Here is a 25,872-nt window from a genome sequence, read left to right as displayed (position 1 = left end):
AAAATCACCCCAGTCTTTGCTTCAGGAAAAGCAATCCCTGTTTTCCATGTCTCTTTTTATAACTCATGACCTTAAGTCCCAGTGACATCACTGTGAATTCTACCTGCACATCTCATTCTTCCTGTATTATGGTCATAGAACACAGAACATGTTAGCATTCATTTCAAGAGGACTAACATAGAAACATAGAAATCTACAGCACATTACAGGCCCTTTGGCCCACAATGTTGTGCTGACCATGTAACCTACTCTAGTGACTGCCCAGAATTTCCCTAGTGTGAAACTGAAAACAATATTCCAGGGAGGAGAGCTCATCAGCAAATAATCATTGGCATCTTTATTCTATGTACAGGGTGAATATCAGACAGTAGTTTTAGGTGAAACTGGAACATTTTAGTCGTCATCATTATTTGCTGTGTCATATGACATGGGCGATCATGGTCCCATGACAATGATTTTTCTTGGCAATTTTTTTCTACATAAGTGGTTTGCTACGGCCTTCTGGGCAGTGTTTTTACAAGATGGGTAACCCCAGCTGTTATCTGTATTTTTCAGAGATTGTCTGTCTGGATAGTAGAGTGAAGGAGGACCTTACACTTTGGTAGAGGTGCATCTCCACCCTGCCAGCTGTGTAATCTGATGTTGTTATTTTTATTGCAAACACAGCTCGAAGCCAAAGCTGAGATTCATTATAACAACTGAGTGAAGTCAAAGGTTCAAAGGCTGATTTATTACCAAAGCAGAGTTGCACAAATCTGAAATTCGTCTTCTCCTGATATCCACAAAACAAGAAAGAACATGAAAGTCATGCACAGAAAAACATCAAACCCACCCACCCCCGCACAAAAAAGAATGGCATCTCCATCATCAACTCCAAAAGCCTCCTCCTCCCCGCTCAGCAGAACAGAAAAGGACCGGGCAGTTTAAAAAAAACACACAGAATATAAAGACCATTAGTCTAACAAAAGTACACAGTCCTTAAAAGCAATAATCTGATCCATAAACCGCAGAACCATGTTTTCTTAGTATAGGAGTATAGAGTCGGGATGTAATGTTAAAATTGTACAAGGCATTGGTGAGGCCAAATTTAGAGTATTGTGTACAGTTTTGGTCACTGAATTATAGGAAAGATGTCAACAAAACAGAGAGAGTACAGAAGAGATTTACTAGAATGTTACCTGGGTTTCAGCACCTAAGTTACAGAGAAAGGTTGAATAAGTTAGGTCTTTATTCTTTGGAGCATAGAAGGTTGAGGAGGGACTTGATAGAGGTATTTAAAATTATGAAGGGGATAGATAGAGTTGACGTGGATAGGCTTTTTCCATTGAGAGTAGGGGAGATTCAAACAAGAGGACATGAGTTGAGAGTTAAGGGGCAAAAGTTTAGAGGTAACACGAAGGGGAACTTCTTTACTCAGAGAGTGGTAGCTGTGTGGAACGAGCTTCCAGTAGAAGTGGTAGAGGCAGGTTTGATTTTGTCATTTTAAAAAAAAATTGGATAGGTCTATGGACAGGAAAGGAATGGAGGGTTATGGGCTGAGTGCAGGTAGGTGGGACTAGGTGAGAGTAAGCATTCGGCACAGACTAGAAGGGCCAAGATGACCTGTTTCTGTGCTGTAATTGTGATATGGTTATATATCTTGTGATATCACCGACATTTGTCGAAAGAGAGGGACACCATGTGAGCCACATAGTGATAGGCTGCTCACAGATTCCTTCTCTGGCAGCGATCAAAAGGAAGGACATCAGCACGGAAACTCTCACCCGCCTTCCGTATTCCCCTCAATGTCTCTGTCTTCCTCGGTGATTAATGGACACTTTGCTTTGAGGCCATCTGAATTGAATCAGATATCATTTACAACACCTTGTTTTTTTGGTAATTTAGACCATAAGACATAGGAGCAGAATTAGGCTATCTTGCCCCTAGAGTTTTCTCTGCCATTCACTCATAGCTGATCTTTTTTTTCTCCCCCCTCTCCTCAGCCCCACTCCTGGCCTTCTGCACATAACCTTTGATGCTGTGTCCAAAAAAGAACATATCAAGCGCTGCCTTAAATACACCCAATGACCTGGCCTCCAAAGCTGCCTATGGTGATAAATTCCTCAAATTCACCACCCTCTAGCTAAAGAAATTTCTCCATCTGTTTTAAATGGATGCCCCTCCTATCCTGAGGCTGTGCCCTCTTGTTATAGTCTATCCCACCTTGGGAAGCATTTTTTCTACATCTACCATGTCTAGATCTTTCAATGTTCAAAAGGCTTCAATGAGATGCCCCTCATTCTTCTAAATTCTAGTGAGTACAGACCCACAGCTATCAAACATCTTTCATATGATAACCCTTTCATTCCTGGAATCATCTTGTGAACCTCCTGTGGACCCTCCAGTGCCAGCACAACTTTTCTTTGATGAGGAGCACAAAACTGTTCACAGTACTCAAGGTGAGGCCTCAGATTCACATCTCTGCTCTGGTATTCCAGACCTCTTGAAATGAATGCCAACATTGCATTTGCCTTCCTCACCACTGACTCTACCTGCACGTAGATTTTGGATTTTCTCCCCATTTTGAAAATTGTCCACACAATTATTTCTACTATCGAAGTGCATGACCATGCATTTTCCAACATTGTATTACATTTGCTGCTTACTTGCCCATTCTCCTAATCTGTCTTAAATCCTTCTGTAACCCACCTGTTTCCTCAACACTACCTGCCTCTCCACCAATCTTTGTATCATCTGCAAACGTGGCAACAAAGTCATCTATTCTATCATCTCATTGATATACAGCATAAAAAGAAGCAGCCCCAACACTGACCACTGCGGAACACCATTGGTCACTGGCAGCCAACCAGAAAGGAATCTTTTTATTCCCACTTGCTGCCTCCTATCAATCAGCCAATGCTCTAACCATATGAGTAACTTTTTCCTGTAATACCATGGGTTCTTAACTTGGTAAGCAGCTTCATGTGTGGCACCTTGTCAAAGGCCTTCTGAAAGCCCAAATATACAACATCCACTACATCCCCTTTATCTACTCTAGTTGTAATCTCCTCAAAGAATTCCAACAGGTTTGTTAGGCAGGATTTTCCCTTAAGGAAACCATGCTGACTTTGTCCTACCTTGTCCTGTGTCACCAAGTACTCCATCACCTCATCTTTAACAATTGACTCCAACATCTTCACATCCACTGAGGTCAGGTTAACTGGTCTATAATTTACTTTCTGCTGCCCTCCTCATTTCTTAAAGAGTGGAGTAACATTTGCAATTTTCTAGTCCTCCGGCTCCATGCCAGAGTCCAATGAGTTTTGAAAGAATATTACTAATGCCGCCGCAATCTCTTACTGTTACCTATTTCAGAACCCGAGGGTGCAGTTTATCTGGTCCAGGTTACTAATGTACCCTTGGGTCTTTCAACTTCTTGTGTACCTCTCCGTGTAAATGTAACTTTACTCACTTCTCTTCCCTCACCTTTCAACATCTGGTACACTGCTAGTGAAGGCATAAAAAGAATGAGAAGGCTTGCAAAATATTTTAGTTTATCTGTAAAATTCTCGTATGAAACTACATTGTGTTTGGATCAGCAATAAACATTGTATATATCAGTTTTCAATGATTATGCATAATATTCAGGCTTAATTAAAGATTAATTAAGCCTAAAGATTAATTAGTTTTAATTGATTGTTAAGCCTAAATATTTGCCTTAATCTTTGCAGTCTTAATCTTTACACTAGGTTGCAAAGTAGTGTAAACTAGTCAGGAACACTAGACTCAAAAAAATTTACTTCCCTTGTGCACGGGCATTCTGATCAATACCTCCACACATTAGCCCATACCACCACCACTACAAGCACATCAGCTGACTTCACTTTATATGCATTAAGTTACTTGTACATTGTGTTTTATAGAATTACTTTTATATTTATTGTGTTTTCTTTATTGTGTTCTGTATGCTGCATTGGATCCAGAGTAGCAATCATTTCATTCTCCTTTACACTCATGTACTGAAGAATGGCAGTAAACTATCTCGAGTCTTAAATAGATTTTGAATCCAGATGTGGCTTGAAAACAAGAGGAGGCCACATCTTCATTAATGTGCAAGCAATTAAAAAAACAAAATTTTGAGTAGGATATGTTTGTCCTACCAAAGTATTTTACTTGCAATACTGATGGAACAGTTATGCACATTGACAAAATTATGAAGTGGTTTCTTAACTGATGAGGTTAGTTTTTGCAGTTTTTGTTTGTGCCAAATAAGCTACCAAGCATTGCATTCGATTTAAATATTGTGTAAGTGAAATACTTGCCTGTTAGAAGTATTGTTCCACTTGTTTAATAATCTGCAGTTCTGATCTTTAGGTCTGCAGAAGAGCTTCTTGGATTCAGGATATCGAATTCTCGGTGCTGTAGCTACAGTTCGGGAAGCTTTCCAGCCTCAGGAGCCGGACTTTCCTCCGCCACCACCTGATCTTGATCAGCTTCAGGTTTGTCTATTTCTGTCATATAATTGGTTAAAAACAGATGTAACTATAATAGTTTGCAAAGAAAACTGGGAAAAGACCCATAATTTAACACAAAGCTCAAACTGCCAACAGAAATCTAAAATTAGCAGACAGACAGACAGACAGACAGACAGACATACTTTATTGATCCCGAGGGAAATTGGGTTTCGTTACAGCCGCGCCAACCAAGAATAGTGAAGAAATATAGCAATATAAAACCGTAAATAATTAAATAATAATAAGTTAGTCATGCCAAGTGGAAATAAGTCCAGGACCAGCCTATTGGCTCAGGGTGTCTGACACTCCGAGAGAGGAGTTGTAAAGTTTGATTGCCACAGGTAGGAATGACTTGCTGTGACGCTCAGTGTTACATCTCGGTGGAATGAGTCTCTGGCTGAATGTATTCCTGTGCCTAACCAGTACATTATGGAGTGGATGGGAGTTATTGTCCAAGATGGCATGCAACTTGGACAGCATCTTCCTTTCAGACACCACCGTCAGAGAGTCCAGTTCCACCCCCACAACATCACTGGCCTTACGAATGAGTTTGTTGAGTCTGTTGGTGTCTGCTACCCTCAGCCTGCTGTCCCAGCACACAACAGCAAACATGATAGCACTGGCCACCACAGATTCGTAGAACATCCTCAGCATCGTCCAGCAAATGTTAAAGGACCTCAGTCTCCTCGGGAAATAGAGACGGCTCTGACACTTCTTGTAGACAGCCTCAGTGTTCTTTGACCAGTCCAGTTTATTGTCAATTCGTATCCCCAGGTATTTGTAATCCTCCACCTTGTCCACACTGACCCCTTGGATGGAAGCGGGTCACCAGTGCCTTAGCCCTCCTCAGGTCCACCACCTGCTCCATAGTCTTTTTCACGTTAAGCTGCAGGTGATTCTGCTCACACCATGTGACAAAGTTTCCCACCGTGGCCCTGTACTCAGCCTCATCTCCCTTGCTGATGCATCCAACTATGGCTGAGTCATCAGAAAACTTCTGAAGATGGCAAGACTTTGTGCAGTAGTTGAAGTCCGAGGTGTAGATGGTGAAGAGAAAGGGAGACAGGATAGTCCCCTGTGGAGCCCCAGTGCTGCTGACCACTCTGTCTGACACACAGTGTTGCATGCACACGTACTGTGGTCTGCCAGTCAGGTAATCAATAATCCATGACACCAGGGAAGCATCCACCTGCATCACTGTCAGCTTCTCACCCAGCAGAGCAGGGCAGATGGTGTTGAACGCACTGGAGAAGTCAAAAAACATGACCCTCACAGTGCTCGCCAGCTTGTTCAGGTGGGTGTAGACATGGTTCAGCAGGTAGATGATGGCATCCTCAACTCCTAGTCGGGGCTGATAGGCGAGCTGGAGGGGGTCTAAGTGTGGCCTAACCATAGGCCGGAGCTGCTCTAGAACAAGTCTCTCCAGGGCCTTCATGATGTGGGAGGTCAATGCCACCAGTCTGTAGTCATTGGAGCCACTGACGTGTTTGTGAAAGGAAGGCATTGCTAATTTTACATGTGTTTATTAGTTAAATCCAAGACGTCATTTTGCATTTGAGCATGTAGTGTTAACATTACAACACAGTACAAGTTTAGAGTATTGTTTTTCATAACAGTAATCTGTTAAAACTTGCAAAATTAGATGATGAGAAATTATTTATTCATTGCAAAGATAAGGTAAATGGTAATGGTTTATAACAGCTGTAATAAAATGTTATATTTTGAATTTTTTAGTTTAAATCCTATTTAATTCATAAATTTACAGTGCCGATTAAAAGTATTCACCCACCTTGGAAGTTTTCATGCTTTATTGTTTTACAGCATTGAATCACAAGAGGATTTAATTTGGCTCTTTTGACACGGATCAAAAGAATCACTGATTGCAGGAAAAAAACTCATCAAAGTAAAAACAGATCTCTATAAAGTGATAAAAGCACAAAATGCTGGCAGAACTCAGCAGGCCAGACAGCATCTATGGGAGGAGGTAGTGACGACGTTTCGGGCCGAAACATCTCACTACCTCCTCCCATAGATGCTGTCTGGCCTGCTGAGTTCTGCCAGCATTTTGTGTTTTTATTTATTTCCAGCATCTGCAGATTCACTCGTGTTGTCTCTATAAAGTGATCTTAATTAATTACAAATATAAAACACAAAATAATTGATTGCAAAAGTATTCACCCCTTCAAGTCAGTATTTACTAGATGCATTGTGGCAGCAATTACAGCTTTGAGTCTACATGGATAGGTCTCTATCAGCTTTGTGCATCTGGACATTGCAGTTTTTCCCCATTCTTCCTTACAAAACTGCTCAAGCTCTGTCAGATTGCATGGGGATCATGAGTGCACAGCCCTTTTCAAGTCCAGCCACAAATTCTCAAGGTCTGGACTCTGTCTTGGCCCCTCGAGGACATTAACTTTGTTGTTTTTAAGTCATTCCTGTGTAGCTTTGGCTTTATGCCTGGGGTCATTGTCTTGCTGGAAAGTAAATCTTCTCCCAAGTCGCAGTTCTCTACATCAGGATTTCATCCAGGGTTTCCCTGTATTTGCTGCATTCATTTGACCCTCTATTTTCACAAGTTTTCCAAGTCCTGCTGCAGTGAAGCATCCCCACAACATGATACAGCCACCATCATGCTTCACAGTAGGGATGGTGTGCTTTTGATGATCTGCATTGATTGGCTGACACCAAGCATAGCATTTAGTCTGATAGCCAAACAGCTCAATTTTGGTTTCATCAGACCATAAAACCTTCTTCCAGCTGACTTCAGAGTCTCCCACATGCCTTCTGGCAAACTCTAGTTGAGATTTTGAGTTTTTTCCAACAGTGGTTTTCTCTTTGCCATTCTCCCATAAAGCTCCAACTAACTGCTGAAGCACTGGGCAACAGTTGTTGTATGCTCATCTCTCCCATCTCAGCCACTGAAACTAGTAACCCCCCAGAGTTGTCATTGGTCTCTTGGTGGCCACCCTTATTCTTGCAGAGTCATTTAGTTTTTGAGGACTGCCTGCTCTAGATAGATTTGCAGCTGTGCCATATTATTTCTGTTTCTTGATGATTGACTGAACTTCAAGAGATACTCAGTGACTTGGAAATTTTCTTGTATCCATCTCCTGACTTCTGCTTTTTAATGACCTTTTTGCGGAGTGGCCTGGAGTGTTCTTTTGTCTTCATGGTGTAGTGTGCGCCAGGATACTGGCTCACCAGCAGTTGAACCTTCTAGATACAGGTATATTTTTACTGCAATCAATTGAAACACCTTGACTGTACACTAGTGATCACCATTTAACTAATTGAGTGACTACTAAAATCAATTGGCTGCACCAGTGTGTCATATTAAAGGGAGTGAATACATATGCAATCAATTATTTTGTGTTTTATATTTGTAGTTAATTTAATTTAGATCACTTTGTTAAAGATCTGTTTTCCATTTTGTTGATCAGTGTCAAAGTACCCAAATTAAATCCACTGTGATTCAGTGTTGTAAAACAATAAAACATGAAAACTTCCAAGGGATGTAAATATTTTTTATGGCCACTGTATATGAAGCTTTTAAAAGAAAAACTGTTGTACCTCTAATGTAATTTATATCAAACTTGCAATTATGATTTTTTAAATAAACTAATAATTTCATTGCAGTGTGGGAAGCTGTAGACACATCAAATGGCATCAAATCACATGTAGGAAGTGTTTCTAGTTGCAGCTAAACCTAAACTTAAATTTAGGTTTCGAGGAGTCACTGTGATGTATCGGTGAGACTGAAAACTGTTGTGGGAAGAGCATGTTTAGAGAAGTGGTCTGTACAGTTACAGAGAGAACAAGTGATGACCAAAGTGAGAAGAACAGATAGGAACAGTGTAAGAGTCACCTGTATTTATAGAAACATAGAAAACCTACAGCACAAAACAGGCTTTTCGGCCCACAATGCTGTGCTGAACATGTATTACTTTAGAAAATACCTAGGGTTACACATAGCCCTCAATTTTTCTAAGTCAATGTACCTCTCCAAGAATCTCTTAAAAGACCGTATTGTATCTGCCTCCACCACAGTCGCCGGCAGCCCAATCCACGCACTTACCACTCTTTGCATAAAAAAAACTTACCCGACATCTCCTCTGTACCTACTTCCAAGCAGCTTAAAACTGTGCCCTCTCATGCTAGCCATTTCAGCCCTGGGAGAAAGCCTTTGACTATCCACACAATCAAATCCTTTCATCATCTTATACACCTCTATCAGGTCACCACTCATCCTCCGTCACTCCAAGGAGAAAAGGCCAAGTTCACTCAACCTAGTCTCATAAGGCATGCTCCCCAATCCAGGCAACATCCTTGTAAATCTCCTCTGCACCCTTTCTATAGTTTCCACATCCTTCCAGTAGTGAGGTGACCAGAACTGAGCACAGTACTCCAAATGGGGTCTGACCAGGGTTCTATACAGCTGTAATATTACCTCTCAGCTTTTGAACTCAATTCCGTGGTTGATGAAGGCCAATACACCATATGCCTTCTTAACCACAGAGACATCCTGCACAGCAGTTTTGAGTATCCTATGGACACGGACCCCAAGATCCCTCTGATCCTCCACACTGCCAAGAGTCTTAACATTAATACTATATCTGCCATCATATTTGATCTACCAAAATGAACCACCTCACACTTAACTGGGTTGAACTCCATCTGCCACTTCTCAGCCTAGTATTGCATCCTATTAATGTCCCTCTGTAACTTCTGAGAGCCCTCCACACTATCCATGACATCCCCAACCTATGTGTCATCAGCAAATTTACTAACCCATCTCTTCACTTCCTCATCCAGGTCATTTATAAAAATCATGAAGAGTAGGGGTCCCAGAACAAATCCCTGAGGCACACTACTAGTCACCGACCTCCATGCAGAATATGACCCATCTACAACCACTCTTTGCTTTCTGTAGGCAAGCCAATTCTGGATCCACAAAGCAATGTCCCTTTCAATCCTATGTCTCCTTACTTTCTCAATTCGCCTTGCATGGGGTACCTTATCAAATGCCTTGCTGAAATCCATATACGCTACATTTATTGCTCTACCTTCATCAGTGTGTTTAGTCACATCCTCAAAAAATTCAGTCAAGCTTTTAAGGCATGACCTGCCTTTGACAAAGCCATGCTGACTATTCCTAATCATATTATGCCTCTCCAAATGTTCATAAATCCTGCCTTTCAGGATCTTCTCCATCAACTTGCCAACCACTGAATTAAGACTCACTGGTCTAGAATTTCCTGTACTCCCTTTCTTGAATGGTGGAACAATGTCTGCAACCCTCCAATCCTCTGGAACCTCTCCCATCCCCATTGATGATGCAAAGATCATTGCCAGAGGCTCAGCAATCTCCTCCCTTGCATCCCATAATAGCCTGGGGTATATCTCACCCGGTCCGAGTGACTTACCCAACTTGAGGCTTTCCATCTTTCTTTCTTAACGTCTATATGCTCAACATGTTGGCACGTGGCCTAGTGAACAAGGCATTGGACTAGTAACCTGAAGGTCACTGGTTCGAGCCTCAGCTGAGGCAGCGTGTTTGTGTCCTTGAGCAAGGCACTTAACAACACATTGCTTTGCGACGACACCGGTGCCAAGCTGCATGGGTCCTAGTGCCCTTCCCTTGGACAACATCGGTGGCGTGGAGAGGGGAAGGCTTGCAGCTTGGGCAACTGCCGGTCTCCCATACAACCCTGCCCAGGCCTGCACCCTGAAAAAACCTTCCAAGGCGCAAATCCATGGTCTCATGAGACTAACGGATGCCTATAATATGCTCAAGCTTTTCAGTCCACTGTAAGTCATCCCTACAGTTGCCAAGGTCTTTTTCTGTAGTAAATACTGAAGCAAAGTATTGATTAAGTACCTCCATTATTTCCTTGTTTTCCATACACACTTTTCCACTGTCACACTTGATTGGTCCTATTCTCTCGTGTCTTAACCTCTTGCTGTTCACATACTTGTAGAATGCCTTGGAGTTTTCCTTAATCCTGCTCGCCAAGGCCTTCTCATGGCCCCTTCTGGCTCTCCTAATTTCATTCTTAAGCTCCTTCCTGCTAGCCTTATAATTTTTTGGATCTCTATCATTACCTGGTTTTTTGAACCTTTCGTAAGCTTTTCTTTTCTTGACTAGATTTTCAACGGCCTTTGTACACCATGGTACCTGTAACCTACCATCCTTCCCTGTCTCGTTGGAACCTGCCTATGCAGAACGCCACACAAATATCCGCTGAACGTTTGCCCCATTTCTGCCATACATTTCCCTGAGAACATCTGTTCCCAATTCATGCTTTCAAGTTCCTGCCTGATAGCTTCATATTTCCCTTTACTCCAATTAAACACTTTCCTAACTTGTCTGTTCCTATCCCTCTCCAATGCTATGGTAAAGGAGATAGAATTGTGATCACTATTTCCAGAATGCTCTCCCACTGAGAAACCTGACACCTGACCAGGTTCATTTCCCAATACCAGATCAAGTACAGCCTTTTAAAACCAACATCATATAGACCTAACATGAGGAAATCTGCAGATGCTGGAAATTCAAACAACTCACACAAAATGCTGGTAGAAAATAGCAGGCTAGGCAGCATCTATAGGGAGAAGCGCTGTCGACGTTTCGGGCCGAGACCCTTCGTCAGGACTACATCTAGTCTTCGTCTAGTCCTGACGAAGGGTCTCGGCCCGAAATGTTGACAGCACTTCTCCCTATAGATGCTGCTTAGCCTGCTGTGTTCTACTAGCATTTTGTGCGAGTTCATCATATAGACCTATTTCTTTGTTGAACACGGACTATAAAATAATAGCAAAGATTTTATCTAATAGATTATCTAAATACTTACCAAAATTAATACACATGGACCAAACAGGATTTATTAAAAATAGACAATCGGCAGACAATGTAACTCGGTTACTTAGCATAATTCATTTGGCACAAAAGAGGGAAGAAATAAGCGTGGCAGTTGCTTTGGATGCAGAAAAAGCATTTGATAGATTGGAATGGGATTTTTTATTTAAGGTATTGGAAAAATGTGGATTAGGAGTATCTTTTATAAAATGGATTAAAACCTTAAATACTAACCCCAAAGCTAAAGTGGTGACAAATGGCCAAATTTCAACATCATTTCAGTTAACAAGGTCAACTAGACAAGGTTGTCCACACCTGCTTTATTTGTGTTGGCAATAGAACCACTAGCTGAATTAATTAGAACTGACTCAGATATTATGGGTTTCAGAGTTAATCAGGAAGAATATAAGATTAACTTATTTGCTGATGATGTTCTGATTTATCTAACTAACCCATTGCATTCGTTGCATAAATTATCTTCTAGATTGGAAGAATATGGGAAAATATCAGGGTATAAAATAAATTGGGATAAAAGTGAAATTCTATCCCTTACTAAAGGAGATTATAGTCAATGTCGATTAATAACTCAATTTAGATGGCCGATAAATGGTATAAAGTATTTAGGTATAAGAGTTGATAATGATATAAAGAATTTATATAAATTAAATTACTTGCCATTATTGAAAAAAATTTAAGAGGATCTTGATAAATGGATGATGTTACCAATAACATTAATAGGTAGAGACAATGCTGTAAAAATGAATATATTCCCTAGATTACAATATTTATTCCAAAAACTACCAATACAATTACCGCAGAAGTTTTTTCAAGAGTTAAATAAATGTGTGAGGAAATTCCTTTGGAAAGGTAAGATGTCAAGAATATCGTTGGAAAAATTGACATGGAAATTTGACCTAGGAGGGTTACAATTACCAAATTTTAAGAATTATTACAAAGCAAATCAACTTAGATTTATTGCATCTTTTTTTGATGAAGATAAACCGGCATAGATTAGAATAGAATTAGATAAAATAGGAGAAAATATACCAGAAGATTTTATATATAAATGGGAATCTAAATGGATACGGGAAAAGAAAGAATCTCCTATACTAAAACATTTGATTGATTTATGGAATAAGATAAATGTTGATGATGAGATAAAGAAAACTTTATTAGCAAAGAGACCTTTAATTCAAAATAAACTTATCCCTTTTACAATGGATAATCAACTTTTATATAACTGGTTTCACAAAGGGATTAGATATATAGGAGACTGTTTTGAAGGAGGTATATTAATGTCATTTGACCAATTAAAGAATAAATATAAAATATCAAATAACACTCTTTTCTGTTATTTCCAATTAAGGGCTTATTTAAGAGATAAACTGGGTCAAACAATGTTATTGCCGAAACCTAAGGAAATAGAAACTTTAATTCATAAAGGAAAAATTAAAATATTTATTTCTGGTATGTATAATTTGATTCAAAAACAGGCAATTAAACAAGGAATTCATAAGTCAAGACAAAAATGGGAAACTGATTTGAATATTAAAATTGATGAAACAAGTTAGTCAAGATTATGTCTTGACAGTATGACAAATAGAATAAATGTTCGACTAAGGTTAGTACAATATAACTTTTTACATCAAATATATATTACACCACAAAAAATAAATAGATTAAACTCAAATTTATCTGATCAATGTTTTCGATGTAATCAAGAAATTGGTACTTTTTTACACTCTACTTGGTCTTGTTTTAAAATTCAACCTTTTTGGACAAATTTAAGAGTTTTACTGGAACAAACTATTGGAATACAACTTCCACATAATCCAACATTATTTTTACTAGGCGATGGTGAAAGGATAAAATTGAAATCCAAATTGAATAAATATCAGAAAGAATTCATAAAAATTGCTTTGGCAGTAGCCAAAAAGGCTATTGCAGTTACTTGGAAATCGGATTCATACTTAAGTATAGATCGTTGGAAGAATGAAATTTTTAGCTGCATTCCACTTGAAAAAATTACTTATAATTTAAGAGATAAATATGAAATATTTCTGAAAATTTGGCACCCTTATTTACAAAAAATAGGATTAAATATATAGGTGCTCCAAAGATAAAATTATTGGTTATCTGGGGAAAGAAAGAAATATACATATTAAAGCTATTATGAACTCCATGGAGCATGTGGGGATCTTCCGATATCCAGACATTCTTTCTTTCTTTCTTTCTTTTTTCTTCTCTTTTTTTTCATAGGGATATGTTAGGGAGGAGGGGTTAAGGGGAGGGGTTTCCTTCTGTAACCATTTTGAAAATTCAATATAAAATTTTTTTTTAAAAAAGGAAACCTTCTTGAACACACTTAACAAACTGCACCCCATCTAAACCCCTTGCTCTAGAGAGATGGCAATCAATATTGGGGAAATTAAAATCTCCCACCATGACAACCCTGTTATTGCATCTTTCCAGTGTGGTTCATTGGGATTAGGTGAGAGTAAGCGTTTGGCACAGACTAGAAGGTTTTCGTGCTGTAATTGTTATATGGTTATATGGAAATAATGCTGAAGCTTTATAAGATGCTAGTCAAGATGCAGTTGGAACACTTTCAACAGTTTTGAGCCCCTTATCTCAGAAAGGATGTATTGTCATTGGAGGGACTGCAGAGGTTGATAAGGATGATTCTGGGAATGAAGGGTTTAACATATGAGGAGTATTTGTCAGCTTTGGGCCTGTACTCACTGGAATTTAGAAGAATGTGGGGGATCGCATTGAAACGTACCGAATGTTGAAAGGACTAGATCAGGTAGATGTGGAGAGGATGTTTCCTCTTGTGTGGTTATCCAGAACCAGAGGGCACGGCCTCAAAATTGAGGGGTGACTTTTTAGAGCAGAAGGAAGGAGGAATTTTGTTAGCCAGAGAGTAGAGAATTTGTGGAATGCTCTGCCACAGATTCCGGTGGAGGTCAAGTCTTTGGTTATATTCAAAGTGGAAATTGATAGGTTCCTGATTGGTCAGGGCAGCAATGGATATGGTGTTTTCGGTTTCAATCTCCTAGTGAAGACTGGCTCATGGAGCTCTGGTTACTTCCTCCCATAGTCAATAACCTCATAGTCATAGACATAAAGCAGAGGGCTTAAGCACATGGCCTTCTCCATGGTCAGATCAGCCATGATCTTATTGAATGGTGGCGCAGGCTTGACAGGCCAGATGGCCCACTCCTGCTCCTATTTCTTATGTTTTTAATATGTACCAATTTTGGTCTGCCAGTGAGGAAATCGAAGACTAGTTGCACAGGAAGGTAAGACGTTGAGAATAATTATATGGCAGCTTTGTAAGGACTAGTTGGCCAACTCATGTTTCGATTTCTATTACCTGCTTGTTTTGTAAATTTTTGTGCTGACCTATGAACCAGAACCTGAATGTGAGTCATTCAAGCAATTATATTATTTTGCTTCATGGTGTGGTCTAACTGTTTGAAACTTTCACAATCATGCATATCATTTAAACATCTTTTCTAAAAAAATGTTGTCATACAGTGCCTAATGTTGCTGCTTGACATTGAAATGGATTGATCAGGTATGACCAGTATTGCATTTAATTGACTAGTTCCTGTCTTTCACAGCTTACTGGTACCCATTGTTAAGCTAAAGGAAAACTGATGTGTATTTGTGTGAAATATCTGTTTCTAATCTGTTCTGCCACATGTGTCTGTAATAAAAAAAGATATAGTAGCAACTCACTGAGATAGAATAAATGGTGACCTGGTTATCCAGTAGAATGTTTCAATTTGAATGACATTGGAGTTAAGGCATTTGGCATTTTCCTTACTTTCCATTGGTCGTCAATTAAAAATTACAAAGTAAAGAAACTTATCAAATTACTTAATTTCCAAGGAAGAATATTGCATTGTATGTAATTAACATAAAAATTGACTCTGTATGATATCACGTATTTCATGTATTGGTAATTAAACAGTTAAGTTGTATACCACTTTTTAAAATTTTTAGCTTTCAATGATTAAAGAAACATTGGAAATAGTCAACAACAAAGAAAATTTGAGTTCTTGAATATGATTCATTCTATTTTCAGCTGAATGATGAACCTGCTCCTCCTAAGCCACCACTTCCTGAAGGTCAGGTTCCACCACCACGGCCTCCACCTCCAGAGGAAAAAGATGAGGAATTCCCTGAAATGAAAGCGGGAGAAGTAGTGAATCAGCCTATGATGGAGTCTGCCCGGCAGCTGCATGATGAAGCCAGGAAATGGTCAAGCAAGGTGAGATCTTCAACTAATGTTTTAAAAGCAATCATCCTTTTCATGATTTGGAAAGACAGATAGCAGCTTCTGTTCATTCTCTGATTATTCTAATTTGTCACTTTAATTTTCCAACATTTTATTCATCCAAAGCACACACTTCTGTTGTCCTTTTAAAATTAAATGTTTTACGACTATCCTAACTTATTACAATATGTAATCTATGAGTCGTTCATTTTGCCACATGCATGAAATTGCAGATGCTGAAACCTGGAGTGAAAAACAAACAGCTGGAGGAACTCAGTGGGTTTAGCAGCTCTTGTGGGGGAGTGGGGTAAAAGGAATAGTTGATGTTTCAGGCAGAGTCTCTGCTTTAGAACTGAGAGTGAAGAGGAAAGGTAATAGCATAAAGTTGGGTGCCATTTCCTCTGTCTCCCAACTCCACTCCACATGGCTCCTTCTGTCCATCCTTTCACCCTTCCTCAGTACACTTACCAGTCAATATCTCACCATTCTCCCTCTCTTTATTCTGCTTATCTTATAACTCCAGTCTCAATTCTGATGCAGGGTCTCAATCTGAAAAGTTGACAATTTCTTTCTCCCCTGTAGCATCTGTTCAACCTGCTGAGTTCCTCCAATGGTCTACTTTTTCTTTTGTTTTAGAAATGTGGCTACTGATTACACAAATTAATTTGTGTATCACCTTTCATCTTACAGTATCATTTCCATTCTTCCCCCTCCCTCATCTGCCTATCACCCCCTTTCATCTGTACCCACTTATGACTGCCAGATTATGCTGCACCCTTTCCTCCAACTTTTAATACTTGCTATCTTCCGTTTTTCTTACCAATCCAGATAAAGGGTCTCAACCCGATATGTTGACTGCCAATTTCCCTCTGTTATTGCTTCCTGACCTGCAGAGTTCCTCCAGTGCCTATGTATGTTGCTGCAAATTACATTTAATGATTTTATTTTGAAGTTCAGAAATACTGAAGACAATTTGTTTGGCTACCCTGTTTAAATCATTCTTGCAAACTGCAGTCATATTGATGGATATTTCATACAAATGTAATATCCAATTTCTTCAGTGTGAAACTGATGACTGGTGTTTTTGATACTATAGTCAAATGTTGAAAATGGAAATGTCGTGCTGGTGGGGCTCATCAGCCTTGGACAGCAGCCCACCTAGGAGAAGGAAAACTCTGATTTTAAATCTCTGCTGCCTTGTGGCTATACACACTCATGGGCAAGGCTTCGGGAGTAAACTCTGAGGAAAAAACCCGGAGCAGCACTCCCTAAGGCAGTTTGATGTTGTTTACAACTTCACTCTGACAACCTCTGTGATGACACTGGTGCCAAGATGTATCAGTGCTTGCTGTTCCCTTGGACTACTTCAGTGACGTGGAGAGGGGGGAACCTAGTGCGTGGACTACAGCCGGTTCTTCAAATCTTCCCGCCCTGGAAAGGACACAGTCCACCAGAGGCGCAAACCCACGATCTCCTGGGATCGACGGCTGCCTACTATTTTGAGTTAATTTGTGTTACTTGTGAACAAATAGCAACAGTCATTTGGCGTTGAATCACTGGTGCTGCAAATTTCTGCTCATCACTTAATTAAGTGGATCATTTGCTGATTTACTCAGTGTGCGGGCTAACATTTTGAGCGATTGAAATATGACAAGAAGTTATGCGTCTTTTTCAGGATTTTCCATTGACTGAAATCTGATACATGGGATTTGCTAGTTCTGATTTTTTTTTCCAAGCTAGTTTTTCAACATGTTGTTTTGGAAATGACTTTCTCTCTGCATTTTTTATTGTCCTTTCATTCCTGATCATCCAAATATCTTTCAGAATATCTAAACATTGTTAAAAATAACCCATATTCATGAATCTCGGCCCTAAGGAAGAATTTTCCATAGTTCTAACCAGGTAACACTTGATAGAAAAGGATGCTGAACAGAGTTAACCTTTTCGAATTCTATCCCACTAGTTCATTTTGAAATGATTTCTAGAATATCATTCTTTAATAATTAAATTAATATTCCTTTAATAATTACAGTAAAAGCATCCTAAATTGTATGACGCTTGTATTCTTGGAATACCTCCACTACTACTTTCTCTGTAGTTGATGCTTGACTGACTCGTTTTTTTTTTGGTAGTAATGAAATAATCATTTGTCTGTGGTTGTCTTATGAAATGTCCTTTTATTTTACAAATGGAACAATATCTCTTCTCTCAATATGAATTCAATCTGGCTCTCTGTAATTTCAGAGTTTTGGCATACCATGACCATTTGCCCCTTTGATTTGAAATTTTGTCATGAGTAAACTGCTTCTTGGTATCAATAATAACTATCGCCAAATGGAATCTGCTACTGAACTAATTTTTCAATGTCTTTCACTGATAAGACAGACAATTGTTTGACATTATCTCTTCATTGTAGATAATTCCAGATTGAACTTAGAAACGTAGAAAACCTACAGCACAATACAGGCCCTTCGGCCCACAAAGTTGTGCCGAACATGTCCCTACCTTAGAAATTACTAGGCTTACCCATAGCTCTCTAATTTTCTAAGCTCCATGTACTTATCCAAAAGCCTCTTGAAAGATCCTATCGTATCCGCCTCCACCACTGTTGCCGGCAGCCCAGTCCACGCACTCACCACTCTCTGTGTAAATAAAAACTTACCCCTGACATCTCCTCTGTACCTACTCCCCAGCACCTTAAACCTGTGTCTTCTTGTGGCAACCATTTCAGCCCTGGGAAAAACTTAAGCATTAAACGTGGATATCCTGCAAGTACTATATTAAATCTCTTCTCAAATCCACATAAGGCTTCTTTTGTAAATCCAGGAATTTTCAGTGAAACAAATTAAGTCTCATAATAGAAACCAGGGTTCAGAAAGATCGCTGTCTCATTTTGTTGTGTTTTATCCCTTTCATGTTGTCTTAATTTTGTAATTGAATGGTACAGCACTGGAATGGCCCTTCAGACTACAATGAATTTGTTAACCATGATGTCAATTGAAATTAATCATTGTTGCTTGGCGCATAATCTGTCCCACAACATGTCTTCCTGTTCATGTGGCTATCTAAATGAAATTTAAACATTCCTATTGTATCTGCTTCCACCTCTTCCCCGACAGAGTATTCCAGGCATCTTCTGCTTTCATTAAAAATGACTTGCCTCACACATCTCCATAAGAGCAGAATTAGGCCATCTGGCCCCTCGAGTTTTCTCCGCCATTCACTCATAGCTGATCTTTTTTTCTCCCCCCTCTTCTCAGCTCCATTCCTGGCCTTCTCCCCATAACCTGTGATGCCATGTCCAGTCAAGAACCTAACAAGCTGTGTCTTACATACAACCAATGACTTGGCCTCCACAGGTGCCTGTGGTAATAAATTTCACAAATTCACCACCCTTTGGCTAAAGAAATTTCTCTGCATCTGTTTTCAATGGATGCCCCTGTATACTGAGGCTGTGCCTTTTTGTCCTAGATGCCCCACCATAGAAAATTTCCTTTCCACGTCTACTCTGTCTAGGCCTTTCAACATTCGAAAGGTTTCAATGAGATCTCCTCTACATCCAAAACTATTCACAATACTTAGGTGAGACTTGTTACGTACCCCGTAACTGGGTTTACAGACCAGCAGAAATGGAAGAATCCGTTGGAGTCTGGTGGTACCGAAAACTAAAGGTGTTTATTCGTAAACTACACAATACAGTATCAAAAATGCAAATATACATATAAAACAGGTTAGCAATAATAAACATAGAAGTGTAGGAATAATAATCAACAATAATAAACAAGCTCTATCAATGTCTAGGGGTAAATGAATTGTCATAAGAGAATATAGAGTTCAGTTCAGTTCATGTGTGCTGAGGTAGTTATGGTTGTATTGCAATCGTTGGAGAGAGAGAGAGATGTAACAGCTGCAGCAGGCAAACCTTCTGTTGTCTTCTTATTCTGTCGTACCGTTGTGGTCATTCGGTTATGACCCCTCCATCCTCAGCCAGACCATTCTTATGTGGTGGACTCGTCACTCTGGCATGAGTGGACACACAAGTCCCCACCAGCCCTGCCGTCACACTGTGAGCTTTGTTGACCGATCTCCTGATTCGGTCCTCGAAGCCCCCACCTTCCTGTGGGTGCACAACACTCTTCCAGTGTCCACTGGTGTGTCTGAGGGTGTCTCCCCAGGCCTGTCTTTTATCCCCACTGACGGGGTATCAGCCATCCATCAACTCAAAATGACCATGTCCATCAAATCAGGCCACTCCTGCTGTCTCCTTAGGAATGTTAACAAGCAAAGTAACATCCTTGTAGCGCAAGGTAAACAATCCAGGAAGAAGCCATAATACATAAATCAAATGTGTGTGTGTCTCTCTCTCTCTCATTAGCAGCATAGCAATAGCAATAGTTCATAGTTCTCAAAGGGGGGGGGGGAATGGTTAACTCTGCACCCCATTTCCATCAGGTCTGTTCAGCACTCATAACAGACTTCACCAGTGTCCTATAAAGCCTCAGCATCACATCCCTGCACTTGTATTCTAGACCTCTTGAAATGGATGCTAACATTGCATTTAGCTTCCTCACCACCAACTCTACCTGCAAGTTAATCCTCAGGGGATTCTGCACAAGGACTCTCAAGACCCTTTGCATCACAGATTTTTGGATTTTCTCCCTATTTAGAAAATAGTCTGCACATTCTTTATTCTACCAAAGTGCATGATCAACATTGCATTTCATTTGCCACTTGCCCAGTCTCCTAAACCGTCTAAATCCTTCTGCAGCCTATATGTTTCATCAACAATACCTGCCCCTCCAGTAATCTGTATCATCTGCAAACTTGGCAACAAAGCCATGAACATCAGAAATAGGAGCAGGATCCTTTTATTCCCACTTTCTGCCTCCTAATAATCAGCCAATGTTCTAATCATGCTAGTAACTTTCCTGTAATACCATGTGCTCTTAACTTGGTAAGCAGCCTCAATTTGTCCAAGGTCTTCTGAAAGTCCAAGTATACAACATCCACTGCATCCCCTTTAGCTAGCTCACTTGTAATCTCCTCAAAGAATTCCAACAGATTCGTCAAGCAAGATCTTCCCTTAAGGAAGCTATGCTGACTTTGTCCTATCTTGTCCTGTGTCACTAAGTACTCCATAGCCTCATCCTTAACAATTTCCCATCTCCTTTAAACTTTCCCTATCTCACCTTAAAAGAAATCTGATTACTTACCCAATCTATGCACCTTACAACTTTATAAACTTCTATCATTCTCCCTTGGCCTGCACTGCACCAGAGTAAACAATCTATCATTGTCCCATCTGTCTTTCTGGCTAAAATTCTCTAATTCATGCAAATTCCTAGTTAACCTCTTTTTCAAAGCCTCCACATTCTTCCTGTAATGTGGTGACCAAAACAGCACACAATACTCCGTGTCTCTGATCAAATTTTATACAACTGCAACATGACTTTCTGACTCTTGAACGCAGTGTTTCAAACAATGAATTCAAGCACGCCATTGGCCTTTTTGACGTCTGATCTGCTTGTGTTGCCACTTTCAGGGAGCTATGGATTTGCATCTCAAGATCTCTCTGTACTTCATTGATTCTGAGGGCTTGCCCATAGAAGATAAAGTAGGGGTGGAAGATTGTTATTCTGGCTGGAGATTCATGACTAATGGTGTTCTGCAAGGTGATCTTCAATAATTTAGATGAAGACGTAGTTGGGTAGATTAACAAGTTTGTGGCTGACACCAAGATTAGTGGAATTCTGGATAGTCTAAAGAACTATAAAGAATACAGTGGAATATATGGTACCGTGCAAAAGTCTTGGGAACATCAATATACTGTATTTTAGACTGTTGAACAGCGCTGTATATTGGTTAAATGGGAAGATGATTGGGAAACAGAAATAAGAGCACTTGGCTTTGTATTAGCTCAGTAGTATTAAGTGTTGTTATTTGGTAACCCGAAAGACATACTATGCTCTATATATATATATATATATATATGCGTGCGTGTGTGTGTGTGTGTGTGTGTGTGTGTGTGTGTGTGTGTGTGTGTGTGTGTGTGTGTGTGTGTGTGTGTGTGTGTGTGTGTATATATATATATATATAAAAGCGCGTCTGGCTATCCACACAATCAATGCCTCATCATCTTAAACACCTCTATCAGGTCAACCTCATCCTCTGTCGCAGAATATAAAAACAAGGATGTAGTCTTCAGGCTTCCTAAGGCATTGGTCAGGCCACACTTGGATTATTGTGAGCAATTTTGGGGTCCTTATCTAAGAAAGCAGGTCTTTGCTTTGGAGAGGGTCCAGAGGAGATTGACGAGAATGATCCTATGAATAAAAGGGTTAAAGTAGAAGGAGTGATTAATGACCCTGGGCCTGTACTCAGTGTTTAGAAGAATGAGGGAGATGTGTCATTGAAACCTATTGGAAAAACCTAGATGGAGGGGACGTGGAGAGGATGTTTCCAATAGTGGGAGTGTCTCAGACCCGAGTGCACAGCCTCAAAATGCAAGGAGATTTCTAAAGAACACTGAGGAATTTCTGTAGCCAGAAGGTAGTAAATCTGTGGAATTTGTTACCATGGACAGCTGTGGAGGCCAAGTCATTGAGTATATTTAAAGTGGAGGTTGATAAGATTCTTGGTAATAGGTTACGGGGAGAAGGCAAGAAAATGTGTTTGAGAAGGAAAATGAATTAGCTATGATTGAATGGCAGAGCAGGTTTGATGGGCTGAATGATCTAATTCTGCTCTTATGTATATCTCATTGCTTTTTCAGAGTGGTAGTCATATTTCTCTCCATTTGAATGCAGACTACACTCTGGATCATAAGAGTCATACAGCATTGGAATCGGTCCCTTCGACCCAACTGGTCCATGCCAAACAATTTGTTGTTTAATTCTGTATGACCTAAAGTCATATGAAATGTTAATTTAGATTCTGCCTTCTCTGCTCACTCTCAGTATCTCCATCTTTTCAAGAAAATTTTCAAAATTAGGCAATTTTGACCTTTGCTTAATGATGGCAAGCTTTTAAAATCAAACAAAAGGCAACTAAAATGCTATAAGGGAAAAGATGAAATATGAGGGCAAACTAGCCAATAATGTCAAGTGGGATACTGAAAGTTTTTTCAGTTATGTAAAGAATAAAAAGGTGAGAGTTGAATTTGTACCACTGGAAAATGATGATGGTGAGGTAGTAATAGGGGACAAAGGAATGGCAGCTGAAGTTAATGGATACTTTGGATCAGTCTTCACTGTGTAAGACACTGGCACTGTGCCAGAGGTCCATGAGTGCCAGGGAGCAGGATTGAGTGCCATTGCTATTACATAGGAACAAGTGCTAGACAAACTGAAATGTCTTAAGGTGAATAAGTCACCTGGACTGGATGGACTACATTCCGGAGTCCTGAAAGAGGCTGCTGAAGAGATAACGAATGCATTAGTCGTGATCTTTCAAGAATTTCTTGATTATGGCATGGTCCTGGAGGACTGGAAAATTGAAAATGTCACTCCACTCTTTAAAAAGGGATGAAGGGAAAAGAGAGGAAATTATAGGCCAGTTAGCCTAACCTCAATGGTTGGGAAAATGTTGGAGTCCAATATTAAGGATGAAATTTTGGGGTACCTGGAGACTAATGGTAAAATAAGTCAAAGTCAGCATGGTTTCTGTAAAGGGAAATCTTGCTTGACAAATCTGATAGAATTCTTCGAGGAGGTGCTTTATGAGAATATGTTGAGTGAACTCAGCCTTTTCTCCTTGGAGTGACGGAGAGTGAGAGGTGACCTGATAGATGATATAAGATGATGAGAGGCATTGATTATGTGGATAGTCAGAGGCTTTTTCCCAGGGCTGAAATGGCTAGCATGAGAGGGCATGAGAGTTTTAAGGTGTTTGGCAGTAGGTACAGAGGAGATCTCAGGGGTAAGTTTTTTTACTCAGAGTGTAGTGAGTACGTGGAATGGGCTGCCGGTGACAGTGGAGGAGGCAGATACGATATGGTCTTTTAAGAGATTCCTGGATAGGTACATGGAGCTCAGAAATTACCTAGGGTTACCCATTGCCCTCTATTTTTCTAAGGTAAGGACATGTTCAGCACAGCTTCGTGGGCTGAATGGCCTGTATTGCGCTGTTTCTAGGTAACAAGCAGGGTGGACAATTGATAAGGTGCCTCACAAGATAAAATCCTATGATGTTACATGAAAGTCATGGCATGGGTAGAGGAAAGGCTGACAGGCAGGAGACAGTGAGTGGGAATAAAGGGAGCCTTTTCTGGTGGGCTGCCAGTGACTAGTGGTGTTCCTCAGCGGTCAGTATTGGGACCACTACTTTTCAATGATTTAGATAATGGAATTGATAGCTTTGTGGCAAAGATTGCAGATGATATGAGGGTGGGTAGTGCTGAGGAAGCAATGTGATTACAGCAGGGCTTGGACAAATCGGGAGAATGAGCAAAAAGTGACAGATGGAAATCAGTGTTGTGAAATGTATGATAATGCATTTTGGTAAAATGAACAGAAGTCCAGACTATTGTCTATATGGGGAGAAAATTCAAACATCAGAGGTGCAAGTGGACTTGGGAGCCAACAAGTGGTGAATTGTAGAATGTTCTGCCACAGACTGGTGGAGGCGAAGTTTTTGAGTATATTTAAAGCGGAAGTTGATGCATTCCTGTTTGGTCGGGGCATCAAGGATTATGATGAGAGGGCAGTTGTATGAGGTTGAATGGGATCAGCCATGATTGAAATGGTGGAGTGGACTCCATGGACTGAATGGCCTAATTCTGCTCCTATATCTTTGGTCTTAAAAGCATTTTATTAATCTTGGGTGCAAGTTACATTATTCATTCAGGAGCTGCATTTTTCATTTTAAGTGCCGTAATTTATTAGTCTCTCAGTGTGAGTAAGAAAGTGGGAAATATGCCCTTCACTTGGGTGCTCTCATTCATCCTGCCCTGGGTCTTTGCTAAGGATGCCAGTGATGTAGTTTGTATGCTGTTTGTTTTGGGTGGAAGGGCAGAGGGGTGATCCCCTATTGAAACAAATTGACAGTTGTGGAGTTGATGAGTAATGTTTGTTTTTAGATTTGGGGATTATATGTTTGAATGATATGAAGGACAATAAAAATATCTAGTCATCCTTAAAATTTTGATGTAAAAGTGTCTGTGTTCTCCCCAAAAAATCAATTATCTGTTTGTCAAATTGTTGTTACTGTGAAAGATGCATCCTCTTTTCAGAGTAATGCAACATAATCTGAAACCTCTGAATAGAACTTGAAGATAGGTCATATTTCACTTCTGCAGCCTTGTCTATGGTAAGGAAGGAGGTACGTGTAGTTTTTGAGCACGCATCTCATTCTGCAAAATAAATAAAGGATGATCAATGAACACAAATCCCAGCCCCCAGAGCTGAAAATTAACTTTTTTGAGTACTTTAGTTCAAAGGTCAAATTTAAAGTCAGAAATGTACACAATATACATCCTGAAATGCTTTTTCTTCACAAACATCCACAAAAACAGAGCAGTGCTCCAAAGAATGAATGACAGAACCCCGAAGTCCCCCCAGCTTCTCCCTCCCACATGTAAGTGGCAGCGAGCAACTATCCCCCCCTCCTCCCACCAGCAAAAATAAACGTGCATCGGTACCATCACCAAGCTCAAGCTTGTGCTAAGCAGTAGCAAAGACACAGACCAAAGTTATCTTTGCTTCGCTTTTCATCCGAAATTCGACAAACCACAGGTTCTCTCTCTCCCTGGCCAGCGAGAGGGAGGTGTCCCCCATTTTCACAGCGAGCGGGATATTTAACAACAACCCCCTGGTGTACAATCTTAAAAGTCTGTTTCATTGCTTTTTTTCGAGCTCTGTGTCTGAAGATTGCAAAGACCTTGGGTCTTCGAGCCCACAGTGAAGATTTTCCGGCCTCCCTGACAACACGAGTCTCCTGCCATGACACCAACCCTCAATCTGCCCATCTCCAGAGCCCCGAGATCTTAGGCTTCCATACACGACTGAGATTATCAGGCCAAACCCTTGACATGTCAAAAAGGGGTCAGTCATGGAACCCCGAGAACGGTCCCATTCCCGCAAAGAACCGAAGCCTGCGTGCAACTCCAGGTCAGGCTCTTCAACAGGTCCCTGAAAGGGAAAAATAAAGATATTAAAGGTAGAAATAGAGCTGTTTCTGAAGATGCAAGCAAAGGAGTCGCTGTTAGGTGCCATCATTCCTCCTAAGCTCCACCTACTTTT

General features: G+C 40.2%; 1 protein-coding gene across 2 annotated transcripts in view; it reads left to right on the top strand.

Annotated features, from left to right (window-relative positions):
* LOC140714433 (vinculin) overlaps positions 1-25,872 on the top strand; it is a 306,627-nt gene that overhangs the window by 247,405 nt on the left and 33,350 nt on the right. For both annotated transcript variants that reach the window (XM_073025728.1, XM_073025729.1), the window contains exons 17-18: positions 4,354-4,478; positions 15,443-15,628. In XM_073025728.1, the coding sequence (XP_072881829.1) occupies positions 4,354-4,478; positions 15,443-15,628 (311 nt within the window). The remainder of the gene's footprint in view (positions 1-4,353; positions 4,479-15,442; positions 15,629-25,872) is intronic.

This window comes from Hemitrygon akajei, chromosome 21 (assembly GCF_048418815.1).
Source record: "Hemitrygon akajei chromosome 21, sHemAka1.3, whole genome shotgun sequence".
In the NCBI taxonomy this organism is placed as follows: Eukaryota; Metazoa; Chordata; class Chondrichthyes; order Myliobatiformes; family Dasyatidae; genus Hemitrygon; species Hemitrygon akajei.
Note: the sequence above shows the minus strand (reverse complement) of the source record. Positions and strands in the feature narration are given on the sequence as shown.